The following is a 20170-nucleotide window of genomic DNA, read 5'->3' on the forward strand; positions in this document are numbered from 1 at the left end:
TGTACTATTTTCTACATCATACCATTGCTTTTATGCTAACTAAGATACATTGATGTATTTCGAGTATGTATTAAGATTAAAAAAAACATGCAGTGAAACTTTTTAACTTTTTTATTGAAACTGACAAAAAATTGCAATGGAATATTAATACTCTCATCGAAATCGTTCCTCAGCCGAAGTCTTCGATATTTTTCTATAAGAAAAACTTATAATAACATTGTTTAAATGATTACTAAGACATAATATGATCCAAAACAGTGATTTTGTCGTTGAATTAAATCTTGTCTAGGACACCATCCCGTTTCGTTCGGTTTTCTTTTCCAATGCGCCGCTATAACTTAATTTTAACAGTGATTCTTTACATTAATTAGGGTCGTGCTAGAACTGACCACATTATTAGCTAAAAAACAATGGTAAAGCCGGTTATAAATTGGTTGAATCAGACATCAGTTGTGTACAAAACAGCAATAAATGTACACATAAAGATAACGAAAGACTGGATATTGTGGAACTGTTCGACTCTGTCCGTCACATCCTTTACACATGTTCCTTTCCGTACATTCTTCAACAACTCCATCTTGATCCACTCATTAAATTCGTCCTGCATCACACTTATAGGCATAGCTCCATTGCTTAGGATAACGCTGTGTAATGGTTTTATCAATTTGTCTTTTTCAAAGTTACCTGAAAAGAGTGTTACGTAACAAATCATAAATTTTTATATCAAAATTTTCATACTGTTAAAATACTTAAATTTTACGTGCATATGTTGCGCATTTGGACACGGGTACATTGCGGCAACTGCTACATGCTTGTAATGAAGATTATTATGACGCATCGGTACAAAAATGTAGAATATCATGATTAGAATAGGCAGTATCACCTATAAACAAAAGCCTAAAATCGTGTATGTATGGTTGTGTAAATGACTGATACTTACACAAAAATAAACAAGAGCTGTCCGTAAGACAGCCAAGCTCGACTATTCGAAATATTGTCCCAGAAGCAGGAAAATATTACCCAAAAAGGTTAAATATCAAAAGAGTTTTAAGTTCAAAAGGGGACAAAATTTGACCAAAATGCATATCAGTTATGGGACTTGCTGCTATCAACTAGTTTTATAACCCCGAAGGCACATGTGAAGCTTCAGTTCAATATCTGCATTAGTTTTGGAGATAGAAACTCGCATGTAAAACTTTAACCAGAATTTTCAAAGTCCAAAAGGGGGCATAATTTGCCCAAAATACATGCCAGAGTTATGGGACTTGACCCAGTGAGGTTGGTAATTGATCTAGAAAAAGAAAAAATAAGTTTCAAATCCATATGCCTTTTAGTAATTGCTGTATGTACTTGCACGCAAAACTTTAACCAGGATTTTCTAAGTCCAAAAAGGGGAATAATTTGCTAAAAATACATGTAAGAGTTATGGGACTTGATCCAGTGAGGTTAGTAATTGATCTAGAAAAGGAAAAATAAGTTTCAAATCTATATGCCTTTTAGTAATAGCTATATGTACTTGCACGCAAAACTTTAACCAGAATTTGCTAAGTCCAAAAGGGGGCATAATTTGGCAAAAATGAAAGTCAGAGTTATGGAACTTGATGCTATCAACTAGTTTTATAACCCCGAAGACACATGTGAAGTTTAAAATCAATATCTGCATTAGTTTTGGAGATAGTAACTTGCATGTAAAACAGTAACTTGCATGTAAAACTTTAACCAAAATTTTCTAAGTCTAAAAGGGGGCATAATTTGCTCAAAATACATGTCAGAGTTATGGGACTTGACCCAGTGAGGTTGGTAATTGATCTAGAAAAAGAAAAAATAAGTTTCAAATCTATATGCCTTTTAGAAATAGCTGTATGTACTTGCACGCAAAACGTTAACCAGAATTTTCTAAGTCCAAAAGGGGGCATAATTTGGCCAAAATGAAGGTCAGAGTTATGGGACTTGCTGCTATCAACTAGTTTTATAACCCCGAAGACACATGTGAAGTTTCAAATCAATATCTGCATTAGTTTTGGAGATAGTAACTTGCATGTAAAACTTTAACCAATATTTTCTAAGTCCAAAAGGGGGCATAATTTGCTCAAAATACATGTCAGAGTTATGGGACTTGACCCAGAGAGGTTGGTAATTGACCTAGAAAAAGAAAAAATAAGTTTCAAAGCTATATGCCTTTAATTGATGGCTGTATGTACTTGCATGCAAAAACTTAACCAAGGTGTGACGCCGACGCCGACGCCGACGCCGACGCCAGGTTGAATAGAATAGCTAGACTATTCTTCGAATAGTCGAGCTAAAAATGTAAAATGGTCAAACAACAAGGATAAAACGAACAAATAAATGCACACAGTGGGGCAATAATAAACCTAAGTACCAGTAAGTAAATAATAGTGCAGATAATACAGTTTTGCTTGTATTTAAATGTCACAATAGAAGCACTTTTGTAATACAGAACACCTGGTAGGATTAGTAAAGGTGCAATTATGTTGATCTCTATTTCCTATGCCTACACCACCATTTAACGGTCAGTGGCGGTCACACTACTGAGGAGCTTAAACTGGATGATGGTGCGCAACATTCCTTTTAACACCTATCATGTTCCAAAGTCATAGAACGATACAAATTAAAGTTATTCCTGGTAGGTAAATTCCTTTCACACGTACAGTAAAGGTAATGTATAACATATAACATAAAAATGCTGGTGTAAAATGGACAATCTTCGGTTAACTAGTCTAACATTTTTGTCATATTTAATTGTTTTTCAAGCTAAAACAGCCATGGTGCAGTTATACAAGGAACCTCCTTGGTTGTTAGGTAAATGCTGGCGTTAAACTTGCCCTACGTTAATTTTGGCCCGCGCCTCGCATTTGGGTAAGAGTTTCTTCAAGTCAGAAAGTTATGCAGCTTGCAAATGGAATGTCAGTGGCTCTAGCCCAGTGATCACCCGTGCATAAGATATTGCCCAGATGATCGTCAGGGGTTTTATACACCGAAAAAGCTTGCCATATATCCTTAAGTTTCCTACGTGATCCAAGAACTCAAAATAAACCGGTACATACAGAGACGTTCAGACGCTCTTTTCCTAAGTTCCCGTATCTTCAGTTTTCCGATCATGTAAGTTGTTGCTTGGGCTGGCCATGTGGAATAACGATCTATTTCCTTGGCAATAAATTCCGGAGTGTAAGCTGTGTAGTTGGTCATGTATTCAATCGCATGATCACGTGACCAACTAAAAAAAAGATAGGAGTATACATAATTTTTTATGTATATATAAATTTTACACTTTTTTCTGAAAAACAATCTTTAGAGTGAACAAATGACAACACATTAGGGGAAAATGAAAACGCGATCCTTGCTACATACAGCTGGTAATTGTTATGACCAATTTCAAAATGAGCCGCGCCATGAGAAAACCAACATAGTGGGTTTGCGACCAGCATGGATCCAGACGAGCCTGCGCATCCGCGCAGTCTGGTCAGGATCCATGTTGTTCGCTTTTAAAGCCTACTGCAATTAGAGAAACTGTTAGCGAACAGCATGGATCCTGACCAGACTGCGCGGATGCACAGGCTAGTATGGATCCATGCTGGTCGCAAACCCACTATGTTGGTTTTCCCATGTCGCGGCTCAAATGTAAATGCAAGGACTAATATGTTCGTTCCTTCGTGGAATAATATCGTGCTCCTAAAGGTGCGCATTCGTTCCACTGCTGAACTCGAGCATACTTCTCGACTTGTACATGTAACTATAATAACCGGAAACACATTGAATTTTGTTATTCAGGAAACACTCATTCTTTGGGAAGCTCCACAACACAACATCATAGCCTCCGTGGTCGAGCGGTAAAAGTTGCTGGCTTCAAATCACTTGTCCGTCAACACTGTAGGTTCGAAACCTCGCTTGGAGAACACTGTCATGTGAGAAAGTCATCCAGCTGGTTTGATTTAACCTAGGTGCCTGTCCGTGCCTGAAATCGTATAGGCTTTTTGGGTCATCATCCACCATGGAAAACTGGAAAGTCGCCACATGACCTATAACTGTGTCGGTGTGACGTTTATACTAGCAAAAACACAAGATTGGGTAAATGGTTTTGATAATTGCCTTGCTATCCATTCAATCAATGTATAGAAATTTAGTAAACTTACTTTTTAGCATGAATACCTGTATCCACAACAAGCCGAGCTGCACGAAATATTTCCAAGCCGTATTTCCCAAACCTTGAATATAAATAACAAAATACTCGCACATGCATTTAATGGGACATGTCCAGATTTGCGTTGTTTCTTTAAAACTTGTAATTAAAGTTGAACACTTAATTATTATAAACACAAAGCAAAGATAAAGAGTGTCAACGAGTTAAAGCAAGTATGACTCGGGCATTCTGTGAAATGTCTCTCTAAAAGTAAAAGATAAGTCACGCACATGGCAGACCCTAATTTGCACTTACATCCAATTGTCTTCATAATGTCCTTCTAACAAAATATTAAATTACGATGTTGATACCTTATCTACATGTACGTACTTTATCAGTTTCCTAATTTTCAAAATAAATGCAGACGACTTCAACTTCAATGAAACACCGTGATGAAAACCAATATGCCGATAAGCGGTACTACATGTGACCTTTTAAAAAAATATGAAATAGGCCAAGAAGAAATTTTATTTACAGTTTTAACTGATACTCACCTTTCCATATCGTCTTTAAAAATATTAAGGTCTTCGCCTAAATCTTCAGAATACAGTCCCCATCCCTAAAATAAATTAAAAACATGTTGAACTGTTCTTCTACACAAACCGTAATCAGCCCTTTTTACTAAATATCAAAGTTCTTAGCAAACAGTTAACAACAATTTCAGTTTCAGTGCAGTATTTAGCGAAGACACTTATTTCAAGATATATACTCGAAAATAAAAAGTCGACGAGAATTTCTAGTTCATTTTAGAATACCTATTGTTACAAATTTGTTTTTTTTTCTTTCACTTCTTACATTCCAGTTTTTACAATGTCACATGGATTTTGAAGATGCACGATCTTTGGGAGATTCTCGCGCTCCATGCTGTTAGAACACCTTTTAATATATGCGCGTTCCGTGGCAAAGCGTGAACGTATTACGGCGCCAAAACGGATAATTCAAACGGAAATGACCTGAACGCCAGTGAACGTGAATAAAAACGTAGACTTTACCGCGCATTTCATGGAATTTAATGACGTTGAGGGACAATATATTCATTTACTTGATTTTCACACCTTTTATGTTAGAATAGCGTTAGCGCATGTTCTTTTCGTGTTATAACATCTTCAGAATCCCTCGGGAATCGTTGGTACCAATCCCTCGGGATTCTGCAGATGTTATAACACGAAACAAGAGGACAAAGATGGCCCTAGGTCGCTCATCTGAGAAACACACCATAACAGTGTAAACATGTTTGACCTAGTGATTTCATGGAAACAAATATGAATAATTTTCATTAAGATTGCGCCAAAAATGTGGTCGCTTAAGTGTAAACAAGTATTTTCTTTTTGACCTAGTGACCTAGTTTTTGAGCCAAGATGACATACATTCGAACTTGACCTAGATTTGATCAAGGCAATCATTCTGACCAAATTTCATCAACCTCAATTGAACAAGAGCTCGTCGAACACGAAATGCCCCCCTTGATGCATTCAGTAATTGCACAAGGAACAGAAATTATTTGCTCACTGTAAACAAAAGTTCTACTGTTCTGGTTCAATGTGATATTGACCTATTGACCTCAAAATCAACAGGGGTCATCTGCTGGTCATGATCAACCCCCCTATTAAGTTTAGTGATCCTAGGCCCAAGCGTTTTCAAGGTATCGTCCGGAAAGGGTTTAACTGTTCCGGGTCAATGTGACCGTGACCATTAGCCTACAGACCTCAAAATCTATAGTGGTCATCTCCAGGTCATGACCAACATCCCTATCATGATCCAAGGCCCTAGAGTTCTCAAGTTATTGTCTGGAAACGGTTTAAATGTTCCAGGTCACTGTAACCTTGACCTTTGACCTACTGACCTCAAAATCAATAGGGGTCATCTGCTGGTCATGATGAACCTCTCTATCATCTTTCATGACCCTTGGCCCAAGCGTTCTCAAGTTATTGTCCAGAAACTGTTTAACTGTTCCTGGCCAATCTGACCTGGAACTCTGACCAAATGACCTCAAAATCAATAGGGGTCATCTGCTGGTCATGAACAATCTCCTTATCAATTTTCCTGATACTAGGCCCAAGCGTTCTTGAGTTATCGCCCGGAAACCTTTTTACCGTTCCTGGTCACTGTGACCTTGACCTACTGACCTCAAAATCAATAGGGGTCATCTGCTGGTCATGAACAACATTTCTATCAACTTTCAAGATCCTAGGCCCAAGCAATCTTGAGTTATCATCCGGAAACCATTTAACTGTTCCGGGTCACTGTGACCTTGAACTTTGACATACTGACCTCAAAATCAATAGGGGTCATTTGCTGGTCATGACCAACCTCCCTATCAACTTTCATGATCCTAGGCCCAAGCGTTCTTGAGTTATCATCCGGAAACCGTTTAACTGTTCAGGGTCACTGTGACCTTGACCTTTGATATACAGACCTCAAAATCAATAGGGGTCATCTGCAGGTGATGATCAACCTTCCTATCAACTTTAATGATCCTAGGCCCAAGCGTTCTTGAGTTATCATCCGGAAAAGGATTGGTCTACATACAGACCGACCGACCGACAGACATACCGACATCTGCAAAACAATATACCCCTCCTTCTTCGAAAGGGGGCATAAAAATACAGCCTCTATCGCATCCAAAACATTTTTCTTTGATTTGTCCTAGCGACCTAATTTTTGACCCCAGATGACCCATATTCAAACTTGACCTTAATTTCATCAAGGCTATCATTCTGACCACAATTTCATGAAGATCAATTGCAAAATACAGTCTCTATTGCATACACAAGGTTTTTCTTTGATTTTACCTAGTGACCTAGTTTTTAACCACAGATGACCAATATTCTATCTTGACCTAGTTTTCATCAAGGCAATCATTCTGACTAAATTTTATGAATATCCAGTGTAAAATGCAGCCCCTATTGCGTACACAAGGTTTTTCTTTGATTTGACCGGGTGACCTAGTTTTTGACCCTAGATGACCCATATTCAAATTCCACCTAGATTTCATCCATACAAACAATCTGATCAAATTTCATGAAGATCTGGTGTAAAATGCAGCCCCTATTGCATACACAAGGTTTTTCTTTGATTTGACCTAGTGACCTAGTTTTTGACCCCAGATAACCCATATTCAACTTTGACCTAAATTTCATCAAGGCAATCAGACTTAAATTCATGAAGATCAATTGAAAAATGCAGCCTCTATCATATACACAAGGTTTTTCTTTGATTTGACCTAGTGACCTAGTTTTTGACCCCAGATGATCCATTTTTAAACTTGCCCTAGATTTCATCCAGGTAATTACTCTAACACAATTTTATGAAGATCAGTTGAAAAATACAGCCTCTATTGCATACACAAGGTTTTTCTTGATTTGACCTAGTGACCTAGTTTTTGACCCCAGATGACCCATTTTCGATATTAGCCTAGATTTCATCAAGGTAATCATTCTGACAAAATTTCATGAAAATCAGTTGAAAAATACAGCTTCTATCGCATACACAAGCTAAATGTTGACAGACGACAGACAGACGCCGGACATCGAGTGATCACAATAGGTGATAGAGCTAAAAACATGAGTTATCCCTCAGGAAATGGTACAACGTAATCTTACGTTACAACTCAATCTGCTAAACTGTACGTGTCAAACAAATAACTTTCTACCCGTTTTCCAGCGCGAATTGTCTAGTTTTTTTATGAATATAACGAACCTCAGAATATGCCGTGTAGAAAGGGAAATGCAGAGGCACACCGAAATACTTGGAGAAATCTGTTACTTTCCGGAAGATCGGTATACCCTGAGCGGTGAGAGCGTAGGAATCTTGTAGGTGGTGTCCCGGGTCAGTCTCGTGAAGCAATAAAGCTGCCATGTCGAATGTCGGCCTTCAAATAAAGTATGAAACAATGTAATAATTACTGTATAGTATTATAAAAATGTAAATGTATCCTCATGTCTTATGATTTTTATTGTTTTAGGGATTCCTATTTAGGCATAACACGCTTTTACCTGTTGCAATAACTGACACATTTTACACTATACAGTTCTTGCCGCTCCTTATTATTCGGCATGTTTCTACGCCTGGTCAGACTGCCTTAGCATTGAATAAGGTCTGATCGCGCCCTGCCTCCACCCTGCCTTCATGCCTTCATCCTGCCTCCACCATGCCTTCACCCTGCCCCCACCCTGCCTGCTCCCTACCTGCGCTATGTGCAAGGTTATATCCACATGGTTTAACAATTTCATAGAAACCTAAATCCGACGTCCAAGTCTTCGTTGAGGCAACCATAATAGGGCAGTGCAAGTAAGATACGAACTTTAGTTGGACTCGTACAATGCGCAAGTTCAACGTAAAAAAGGCGTTTTCGTACTAGTTATTCGCTACGCCTTCTCTAAAGGATCAACTAGCTCTCTAAAGGATAAACTCGCTCTCTAAAGGACCAACTCGCATATCCATAGCATTGCTATCATATGAAATCCCTACTGGATTAAAACTCGCACTTTTATTAACGCTTTTCAGTGATATCTGATTTTTTTTCAAACAAACGAGAAATTCAAAGAAGACAAACGCAGGTCTTACTCCCATTACTTACACTTTAGAATTGACATTTGCGTAGAAAATTCCTGGTCTAGATCCGTCAGGAGCTCCATTCTTGTAGATTCCGTTTGGACCATCGTACAGCATCTTTTCTATTCTGCAAAATAAACAGGCGAGTTTGCAATGCATATATGAGCCACGCCATGAGAAAACCAACATAGCGCATTTGCGACCAACATGGATCCAGACCAGCTTGCGCATGACCAGCTTGCGCATCCGCGCTATCTGATCAGGATCCATGCTGCTCGCTAACGGTTTCTTAATTGCAATAGGTTTTGAAAGCGAACAGCGTGGATCCTGACCAGACTGCACGGATGCCCAGGCTGGTCTGTATTCATGATGGTCGCAAATGCACTATGTTGGTTTTCTCATGGTGCGGCTCATATTATGTTCATAGCTCATTTCGAATAAGATATTTATTTGTTTAATTTCAAGATCAAAAAAAAGTCTGACTGAAAATAGACGAATTATAAACATTTTGTTTTTCTATGCTTTCTGACTTCAGGAAGTATCAGTTGTTCCAGCTGACTTACTTTAATGGAAAATTAGGTATGTTCTCAAACATGTTGTCTAACTCTGGCACAATCCTGTTATTGTAGAAGGCCTTGAACCGGTCTAGAGCAACATCCTAAAACAAGATTAAACATGTTTTATATAACCTCTAATGCATAGAAACCTGTTTTGTTCATATTCTACCGCCGTCTATCGCCCATCTATCAAAGTGCGATGACAAGATAACTGGATGGTGAATAGTACGATGGCGGTGATAGGACAGTGAGTAGGATGGTAGGATAGCAATGGCCGGAGTTGGGTAGGATGGTGGGATAGCGACGGCCAAAGTAGGGTAGGATGGTAGGATAGCGATGGCCGGAGTGGGGTAGGATGGTATATTACCATCCTGCTATGATCGCTATCTTACAAGCATATTATCGCTATCCTATCTCATACAATTCTACTTATGAAATGTTTCCCGTAGTTATAGATCCAGAACTCGATGGTAGAGTAGTAGAGCAGTGGGATGGTAGTACGGCGATGGTAGGATAATATGATAGCGATAGTTAAATATCAAGATAGTAGGACTATATGAGCAGAATGACAGGAAAGAGATAGCAGAATAGCGAAAGCAGGATAATATGATGGCAATAATGTCATCTTATGATCCTACCACCGTCATGCTACTATCGCTGCCCTACTATAATGTCATCGCTAACCTACCATCCTACTTTCCTGTCATCGCCACTCTACTATCCTACCATCCTGCTATCCTACCATCCCGCTTTGATAACTGAGCGATGGTAGGATATGAACAAACAAGAGTCCGTACTTAAGTACTGTAGTTCTTAAACAACTCACAAACTGTTAAGGTAGTTATGCATGTTCGTGTCAACAACGTTCAACAATGTAAACTTTGATTTAACCCTGAGAAAGTTCAGCAATCAAAGAATGGTCCGCTTCGAGCATCTTATATTTTTTTCTTGAATAGCTTTGTCATTTGGGTAACATGAGTGTTCCCATTTATTCATGGCATTTTTTATATTCTGTATGCCAGACACATATTTTATTCTACATTGTGCAGTTAAATGACGTTAAGGTAGTAAATCCTTAATGACTTAATGACGCTCGCTACTTCCCGTGTGCCATAACCAATTTGGCATTCTTCGGCCGTAATTGTAGCTCAACGTGCACTTGACTTTCCGTAACTAGATGCCCACGGGCAACATGTCGAGCCCGCCAGCTGTCAAAACAACTAACATTTATGATACTATTCGGCGGCGACAGAACTGATTGCGGCAAACATTTCTGCCAAGTTATTTAAGACCATCTCCACCCATAGTTAAGTTACAGCCAAAACAATAGAAACTTCATCAACTTTTTACCTCTGTCCACTAATTGTGACCTTGAACTTTCAACTACTTACGCCTGACAGACTGTCTCATTGAGGCAAACAATTGTGCCAAGTTATTAAAGAAACCCTCAATCCATGGCTGAGTTACAGCCCGGACAAGGAAAACTGCACCAGGTTTTGACCTTTGACCTCTCAAGTATTACATTGACCTTTAAGCTACCAATCTAGTTGTTGCACATGCAAACATTTGTGCCAAAATATTTAAGAATCTCTCAATCCATGGCTGAGTTACAGCTTGGACAAGCAAAACAGCGCCGCCGAGTTTTGAACTTTGACCTCAAAGTATGACCTTGACCTTCAAGCTACCAATTCTTGCACGCGACACACCGTGTCATTGAGACAAACATATTTGCCCAGTTTTTTAAGAATCCCTTGATACACGGATAAGTTACAGCCCGGACAAACTCGGACGGACACACACGCATGGGCACGGATGCATGCACGCACATACACCGAACTGCCGTTGTAACAACTATGTCTTGCTTACCGCCAGTGGGCTCGACAAAACAAGAGGACCATGATGGTCCTGAATCGCTCACCTATCCCCACATGACCTAGTGTTGAACTGAGTATGACGTCGTTATTTCTATTATTTGACATAGTGACCTAGTTTTTGAGCACATGTGACCTAGATATCATCAAGAAAAAAAATTCTGACCAATTTTCATGAAGATCCATTGAAAAATATGGCCTCTAGAGAGGTCACAAGGTTTTTCTATTATTTGACCTAATGACCTAGTTTTTGAAGGCACGTGACCCACTTTTAAACTTGTCCTAGATATCATCAAGGTGAACATTCTCACCAATTTTCATGAAGATCTCGTGAAAAATATGGCCTCTAGAGAGGTCACAAGGTTTTTCTATTTTTCGACCTACTGACCTAGTTTTTGACCGCACATGACCCAGTTACGAATCTGACCTAGATATCATCAAGCTGAACATTCTCACCAATTTTCATGAAGATCCGTTGAGAAATATGGCCTCTAGAGAGGTCACAAGGTTTTTTCTATTTTTAGACCTACTGACCTAGTTTTTGACCCCACGTTACCCAGTTTTGAACTTGACTTAGATATCATCAAGGTGAACATTCTGACCAATATTCATGAAGATCTCATGAAAAATATGGCCTCTAGAGAGGTCACAAGGTTTTTCTATTTTTAGATCTACTGACCTAGTTTTTAACCCCACGTGACCCAGTTTCGAACTTGACCTAGATATCTTCAAGGTAAACACTCTGACTAATTTTCATGAAGATCCATTGAAAAATATCGCCTCTAGAGAGGTCACAAGGTTTTCCTATTTTTAGACCTACTGACCTAGTTTTTGACCGCACGTGACCCAGTTTCGAACTTGACCTAGATATCATCAAGGTGAACATTCTGACCAATTTTCATGAAGATCCATTGAGAAATATGGCCTCTAGAGAGATCACAAGGTTTTTCTATTTTTAGATCTACTGACCTAGTTTTTGACCGCACGTGACCCAGTTTCGAACTTGACCTAGACACCATCAAGGTGAACATTCTGACCAATATTCATGAAGATCTCATGAAAAATATGGCCTCTAGAGAGGTCACAAGGTTTTTCTATTTTTAGATCTACTGACCTAGTTTTTAACCCCACGTGACCCAGTTTCGAACTTGACCTAGATTTCATCAAGGTGAACATTCTGGCCAATTTTCATGAAGATCCATTGAGAAATATGGCCTCTAGAGAGGTCACAAGGTTTTTCTATTTTTAGACCTAATGACCTAGTTTCTGACCCTACGTGACCGAGTTTCGAACTTGACTTAGATATCATCAAGATAAACATTCAGACCAATATTCATGAAGATCTCATGAAAAATATGGCCTCTAGAGAGGTCACAAGGTTTTTCTGTATTTAGACCTACTGATCTAGTTTTTAAACCCACGTGACCCAGTTTCGAACTTGACCTAGATATCATCAAGGTGAACATTCTGACCAATTTTCATGAAGATCTTATGAAATATATGGCCTCTAGAGAGGTCACAAGGTTTTTCTATTTTTAGACCTACTGACCTAGTTTTTGATGGCACGTGACCCAGTTTCGAACTTGACCTAGATATCATCAAGATGAACATTCTGACCAATTTCATAAAGATCCCATGAAAAATGTGACCTCTAGAGTGGTCACAAGGCTATGTTTAGGCCCGGACCACGACCCACGGCCCGGAGACGAACCTGCGTGATCACAAAAGCTCACCTAGTCATTGGAAGGGATCTAAAAAAGGAGAAGGTCACAAGTTTTCATTTAGCACTACGATTAGTAACACGCCGGAATGACTAATCACGGGACCACTGCCAAATTTTAAAACATCGAAAAACCTCTAAAACAAGGTTTTGCTATTTTAGTAATGACCTTTTTACAACTTGACATTATACAACTTGCTGAAAATCAAAGACATTTAACAATGATAAAGAGGAAAAATTTAATGACCTATTAAAGATTTTGGAAAGTTTACTGACCTGAATCTCAGGACTGCATCTGGACGATAAACAGTGACCAAAGAGTCAGTTTTTTCCAATTTTAGGTCTACTAATCAGTATTGATATGCACGGACAGAATTCGTACTGACCGAAGTCATAAAAGGACACTCCAAATATTTTAACTACACCCATCGTATAAACAGACTAGTCATTGCTCAATGATCATTATAACTCCTTGACACGTACATCAAACATTTGCCCTTTTTAAGCTATCTATTTATGAAAAGAAAAAAATTAATAGAAAAACTTACAGCACAAAATGACTAATTTACACTGACATAACAACAGAGTTCTTAAATTATTTCTGAAATAATGTTTTTTCAGTCAGTTTGTATAAGTAATATGATAAGTATAAAGGAAATATTTAAGCAATGTGACCTGTCATAGTTTAAACTTATGCTATTTACTTCTCAAATGATCATAAATCTCATTAAATCATTCAAATTTTTTTATTACTATATTTGAAGTAGAAAATAAAGATTCATATATAAATACATATATACAATGCATCAACCATCAAATTAACAACTGTCCAATGCACTATTTATTTTGGACATCAATGCTACCTTTTAGTCCACTGCTACTGTTTGTAAATATGAAAGTCTTTAGCACATTACCTGTCACTAGCTACAGCTTTGTACTCTACCTTTAATGTAACCATGCCATAGAGTCTATTTATTCCACTGCCTACTGTTTTTGTATGCTAATGAGTCTGTTGGTCATACATGCATATAACACATGTTAGTCAACTGCCTACCTGTTGTCCACATAACAATCTGTCTCAGTCACTGCTACCTGTTTGTCACTGCTACTGATCTTTAGTCCACTGCCTACCTGTTTTGCCACTGCCTACTGAGTCTGTTGTCCACTGCCTACCTGTTTGCCCACTGCCTACTGAGTCTGTTAGTCCACTGCCTACCTGTTTGCACCACCTCTGTTAGCCACTGCCTACTGAGTCTGTTTGTCCACTGCCTACCTGTTTGTCCACTGCCTACCGAGTCTGTTAGTCCACTGCCTACCTGTTAGTCCACTGCCTACCTGTTTGTCCGCTACTGAGTCTGTTGGTCCACTGCCTACCTGTTTGTCCACTGCTTACTGAGTCTGTTAGTCCACTGCCTACCTGTTTGCCCACTGCCTACTGAGTCTGTTGGTCCACTGCCTACCTGTTTGCCCACTGCCTACTGAGTCTGTTAGTCCACTGCCTACCTGTTTGTCCACTGCCTACCGAGTCTGTTAGTCCACTGCCTACTGAGTCTGTTTGTCCACTGCCTACCTGTTTGTCCACTGCCTACCGAGTCTGTTAGTCCACTGCCTACCTGTTAGTTCACTGCCTACATGTTTGTCCACTGCCTACTGAGTCTGTTGGTCCACTGCCTACCTGTTTGTCCACTGCTACTGGTCTTTGCCACGCCTACTGTTGTCCCACTGCCTACCTGATCTTGTCCACTGCCTACCTGTTGCCACTGCTATGACTGTTGTCCACTGCCTACCTGTTGTCCACTGCCTACCGAGTCTGTTAGTCCACTGCCTACCTGTTTGTCCACTGCCTACCTGTTTGTCCACTACTACTGAGTCTGTTAGTCCACTGCCTACCTGTTTGTCCACTGCCTACTGAGTCTGTTAGCCCACTGCCTACCTGTTGGTCCACTGCCTACTGATATTGTCCACTGCCTACGTCTGTTAGTCCACTGCCTACCTGTTTGTCCACTGCCTATTGAGTCTGTTAGTCCACTGCCTACCTGTTTGTCACTGCCTACTGTTGTCACTGCCTACCTGTTTGTCCACTGCCTACTGAGTTTGTTAGTCCACTGCTACCTGTTTTCACTACTGTTTTTCCACTGCCTATGTTGCCACTGCCTACTGAGTAGTGGTCCTGCCTACCTTTAGTCCACTGCCTACATGTTTGTCCACTGCCTACTGAGTCTGTTAGTCCACTGCCTACCTGTTTGTCCACTGCCTACCTGTTGTCCACTGCCTACTGTTTGTTAGTCCACTGCCTACCTGTTTGTCCACTGCCTACTGAGTCTGTTAGTCCACTGCCTACCTGTTTGTCCACTGCCTACTGAGTCTGTTAGTCCACTGCCTACCTGTTTGCCCACTGCCTACTGAGTCTGTTGGTCTACTGCCTACCTGTTTGTCCACTGCCTACCTGTTTGTCCACTGCCTACGAGTCTGTTAGTCCACTGCCTACCTGTTTGTCACTGCCTACCTGTTGTCCACTGCCTACTGAGTTTTAGTCCACTGCCTACCTGTTTTCCACTGCCTACTGAGTCTGTTAGTCCACTGCCTACCTGTTTGTCCACTGCCTACGTCTGTTGTCCACTGCCTACCTGTTGTCCACTGCACCTGATTTGTCCACTGCCTACCTGTTTGTCCACTGCCTACTATCTGTTTGTCCACTGCCTACCTGTTTGTCCACAGCCTACTGAGTCTGTTTGTCCACTGCCTACCTGTTTGTCCACTGCCTACTGAGTCTGTTAGTCCACTGCCTACCTGTTTGTCCACTGCCTACTTTTGTCCACTGCCTACTGAGTCTGTTTGTCCACTGCCTACCTGTTTGTCCACTGCCTATGAGTCTGTTAGTTCCACCTGCCTGCCTCGTTTGTCCACTGCCTACTGAGTCTGTAGGTCCACTGCCTACCGTTTGTCCACTGCCTACTGAGTCTTTGGTCCACAGCCTACACTGTTGTCATGCTACGTTGTCCACTGCCTATTGAGTCTGTTGTCCACTGCCTACCTGTTTGTCCACTGCCTACGAGTCTGTTTAGTCCACTGCCTACTGAGTCCTGTTTGTCCACTGCCTACCTGTTTGTCCACTGCCTACCGAGTCTGCCAGCTAGTTTTCACTGCCTACCTGATTAGTGCCACGCCTACCTGTTTGTCCGCTACTGAGTCTGTTGGTCCATTGCCTACCTGTTTGTCCACTGCCTACTGAGTCTGTTAGTCCATTGCCTACCTGTTTGCCCACTGCCTACGACTGTTGTCCACTGCCAACCGTCTTTGTCCACTGCCTACTGATCTGTTAGTCCCACTGCCTACCTGTTTGTCCACTGCCTACCGAGTCTGTTAGTCCACTGCCTATTGAGTCTGTTAGTCCACTGCCTACCTGTTTTGTCCCACTGCTACCGAGTATGTTAGTCCACTGCCTACCTGGTAGTTACACTGCCTACTGTTTGTCCACTGCCTACTGAGTCTGTTGGTCCACTGCCTACCTTTTGTCCATTGCCTATTGAGTCTGTTCAAGTTTCACTGCCTACCTGATTGTCCACTGCCTATTGAGTCTGTTGTCCACTGCCTACCTGTTTGTCCACTGCCTACCGATGTTTGTCCACTTTGCCTGCCAATTGTCCCTCCTACTGAGTCTGTTAGTCCACTGCCTACCTGTTTGTCAGCTGCCTACTGAGTCTGTTGGTCCACTGCCTACCTGTTTGTCCACTGCCTACTGAGTATGTTGGTCAACCGCCTACCTGTTAGCCCACTGCCTACCTGTTTGTCCACTGCCTACTGAGTCTGTTAGTCCACTGCCTACCTGTTTGTCAAATGCCTACCTGTTTGTCCACTGCCTACTGAGTTTGTTATCCACTGCCTACCTGTTTGTCCACGCCTACTGATCTGTTAGTCCACTGCCTACCTGTTTGTCCACTACTGAGTCTGTTAGTCCACTGCCTACCTGTTTGTCACTGCCTACCGAGTCTGTTTAGTCCACTGCCTACCTGTTTGTTTACTACTGACTCTGTTGGTCCACTGCCTACCTGTTTGTCCACTGCCTACTGAGTCTGTCAGTCCACTGCCTACCTGTTTTTCCACTGCCTACCGAGTCTGTTAGTCCACTGCCTACCTGTTTGTCCACTACTGACTCTGTTGGTCCACTGCCTACCTGTTTGTCCACTGCCTACTGAGTCTGTTAGTCCACTGCCTACCTGTTTGTCCACTGCCTACTGAGTCTGTTAGTCCATTGCCTACCTGTTTGTCCACTGCCTACTGAGTCTGTTTGTCCACTGCCTACCTGTTTGTCGACTGCCTACTGAGTCTGTTAGTCCACTGCCTACCTGTTTGTCCACTGCCTACCTGTTAGTCCACTGCCTACCTGTTTGGTCCACTGCCTACTGAGTCTATAAGTCCACTGCCTACCTGTTTGTCAAATGCCTACTGTTGTCTACTGCCTACTGAGTCCTGCTTGTCCACTGCCTACCTGTTTGTCCACTGCCTACTGAGTCTGTTAGTCCACTGCCTACCTGTTTTGTCCCACTGCCTACTGAGTATGTTTAGTCCACTGCCTACCTGTTTGTCCACTACTGAGTCTGTTAGTCCACTGCCTACCTGTTTGTCCACTGCCTATTGAGTCTGTTGGTCCACTGCCTACCTGTTTGTCAACTGCCTACTGAGTCTGTTGGTCCACTGCCAACCTGTTTGTCCACTGCCTATTGAGTCTGTTGGTCCACTGCCTACCTGTGTGTCCACTACTGAGTCTGTTAGTCCACTGCCTGCCTGTTTGTCCACTGTCTATTGAGTCTGTTGGTCCACTGCCTACCTGTTTGTTCACTGCCTACCTGTTGTCCACTGCCTACTGAGTCTGTTGGTCCACTGCCTACCTGTTTGTCCACTGCCTACTGAGTATGTTGGTCCACTGCCTACCTGTTAGTCCACTGCCTACCTGTTTGTCCACTGCCTACTGAGTCTGTTGGTCCACTGCCTACCTGTTTGTCCACTGCCTATTGAGTCTGTTGGTCCACTGCCTACCTGTGTGTCCACTACTGAGTCTGTTAGTCCACTGCCTGCCTGTTTGTCCACTGTCTATTGAGTCTGTTGGTCCACTGCCTACCTGTTTGTTCACTGCCTACCTGTTTGTCCACTGCCTACTGAGTCTGTTGGTCCACTGCCTACCTGTTTGTCCACTGCCTACTGAGTATGTTAGTCCACTGCCTACCTGTTTGTCTACTGCCTACATGTTTGTCCACTGCCTACTGAGTTTGTTAGTCCACTGCCTACCTGTTTGTCCACTGCCTACTGAGTCTGTTAGTCCACTGCCAACCTGTTTGTCCACTACTGAGTCTGTTAGTCCACTGCCTACCTGTTTGTCCACTGCCTACTGAGTCTGTTAGTCCACTGCGTACCTGTTTGTCCACTACTGAGTCTGTTGGTCCACTGCCTACCAGTTTGTCCACTGCCTACTGAGTCTGTTTGTCCACTGCCTACCTGTTTGTCCACTGCCTACTGAGTCTGTTAGTCCACTGCCTACCTGTTTGTCCACTGCCTACTGAGTATGTTAGTCCACTGCCTACCTGTTTGTCCACTGCCTACCTGTTTGTCCACTGCCTACTGAGTATCTTGGTCCACTGCCTACCTGTTAGTCCACTGCCTACCTGTTTGTCCACTGCCTACTGAGTCTGTTAGTCCACTGCCTACCTGTTTGTCTACTGCCTACATGTCTGTCCACTGCCTACTGAGTTTGTTAGTCCACTGCTTACCTGTTTGTCCACTGCCTACTGAGTCTGTTAGTCCACTGCCTACCTGTTTGTCCACTACTGAGTCTGTTAGTCCACTGCCTACCTGTTTGTCCACTGCCTACTGAGTCTGTTAGTCCACTGCCTACCTGTTTGTCCACTACTGAGTCTGTTGGTCCACTGCCTACCAGTTTGTCCACTGCCTACTGAGTCTGTTAGTCCACTGCCTACCTGTTTGTCCACTACTGAGTCTGTTAGTCCACTGCCTACCTGTTTGTCCACTGCCTACTGAGTCTGTTGGTCCACTGCCTACCTATTTGTCCATTGCCTATTGAGTCTGTAAGTTCACTGCCTACCTGTTTGTCCACTGCCTATTGAGTCTGTTGGTCCACTGCCTACCTGTTAGTCCACTGCCTACCTGTTTGTCCACTGCCTACCTGTTTGTCCAATTCCTACTGAGTCTGTTAGTCCACTGCCTACCTGTTTGTCCACTGCCTACTGAGTCTGTTGGTCCACTGCCTACCTGTTTGTCCACTGCCTACTGAGTATGTTGGTCAACCGCCTACCTGTTAGTCCACTGCCTACCTGTTTGTCCACTGCCTACTGAGTCTGTTAGTCCACTGCCTACCTGTTTGTCTACTGCCTACCTGTTTGTCCACTGCCTACTGAGTCTGTTAGTCCACTGCCTACCTGTTTGTCCACTACTGAGTCTGTTAGTCCACTGCCTACCTGTTTGTCCACTTCCTACCGAGTCTGTTAGTCCACTGCCTACCTGTTTGTCCACTACTGACTCTGTTGGTCCACTGCCTACCTGTTTGTCCACTGCCTACCTGTTTGTCCACTGCCTACTGAGTATGTTGGTCCACTGCCTACCTGTTTGTCCACTGCCTACCTGTTAGTCCACTGCCTACCTGTTTTTCACTGCCTACTGAGTCTATTAGTCCACTGCCTACCTGTTTGTCCACTGCCTACCTGTTTGTCCACTGCCTACTGAGTCTGTTTGTCCACTGCCTACCTGTTTGTCCACTGCCTTCTGAGTCTGTTAGTCCACTGCCTACCTGTTTGTCCACTGCCTACTGAGTCTGTTAGTCCACTGCCTACCTGTTTGTCCACTGCCTACTGAGTCTGTTTGTCCACTGCCTACCTGTTTGTCCACTGCCTACTGAGTCTGTTAGTCCACTGCCTACCTGTTTGTCCACTGCCTACCTGTTAGTCCACTGCCTACCTGTTTGTCCACTGCCTACTGAGTCTATAAGTCCACTGCCTACCTGTTTGTCAAATGCCTACCTGTTTGTCTACTGCCTACTGAGTCTGTTTGTCCACTGCCTACCTGTTTGTCCACTGCCTACTGAGTCTGTTAGTCCACTGCCTACCTGTTTGTCCACTGCCTACTGAGTATGTTAGTCCACTGCCTACATGTTTGTCCACTGCCTACTGAGTTTGTTAGTCCACTGCCTACCTGTTTGTCCACTGCCTACTGAGTCTGTTAGTCCACTGCCTACCTGTTTGTCCACTACTGAGTCTGTTAG

At 42.2% G+C, this 20170-nt stretch overlaps 1 protein-coding gene across 1 annotated transcript; it reads right to left on the reverse strand.

Moving 5' to 3' along the window:
* Positions 1–93: 93 nt before the first annotated feature.
* LOC128557888 (uncharacterized) lies at positions 94–9405 on the reverse strand. The gene is made up of 7 exons (XM_053546470.1): positions 9316–9405; positions 8778–8879; positions 7898–8069; positions 4693–4757; positions 4152–4223; positions 3066–3235; positions 94–684 (listed from the first exon to the last, which is right to left on the reverse strand). Exons 1-7 carry the CDS (start codon positions 9345–9347, stop codon positions 440–442), a joined length of 858 nt encoding a protein of 285 aa, XP_053402445.1. The 5' UTR covers positions 9348–9405; the 3' UTR covers positions 94–439.
* Positions 9406–20170: the final 10765 nt, after the last annotated feature.

The sequence above is a fragment of the Mercenaria mercenaria genome, chromosome 6 (genome assembly GCF_021730395.1).
Source record: "Mercenaria mercenaria strain notata chromosome 6, MADL_Memer_1, whole genome shotgun sequence".
Classification (NCBI taxonomy): Eukaryota; Metazoa; Mollusca; class Bivalvia; order Venerida; family Veneridae; genus Mercenaria; species Mercenaria mercenaria.

Bases quoted from the DNA above. Each gene is read 5' to 3' on its own strand.
- LOC128557888 (XM_053546470.1), bottom strand. From the start codon at position 9,347: ATGTTTGAGAACATACCTAATTTTCCATTAAA. The intron at 3,236-4,151 runs GTAAGTTTACTA...TCTTTTTTTTAG, and splicing joins ACAGGTATTCATGCTAAAAA to TTGGTCACGTGATCATGCGA. The intron at 685-3,065 runs GTATGTACCGGT...CACTCTTTTCAG, and splicing joins AAGAGCGTCTGAACGTCTCT to GTAACTTTGAAAAAGACAAA.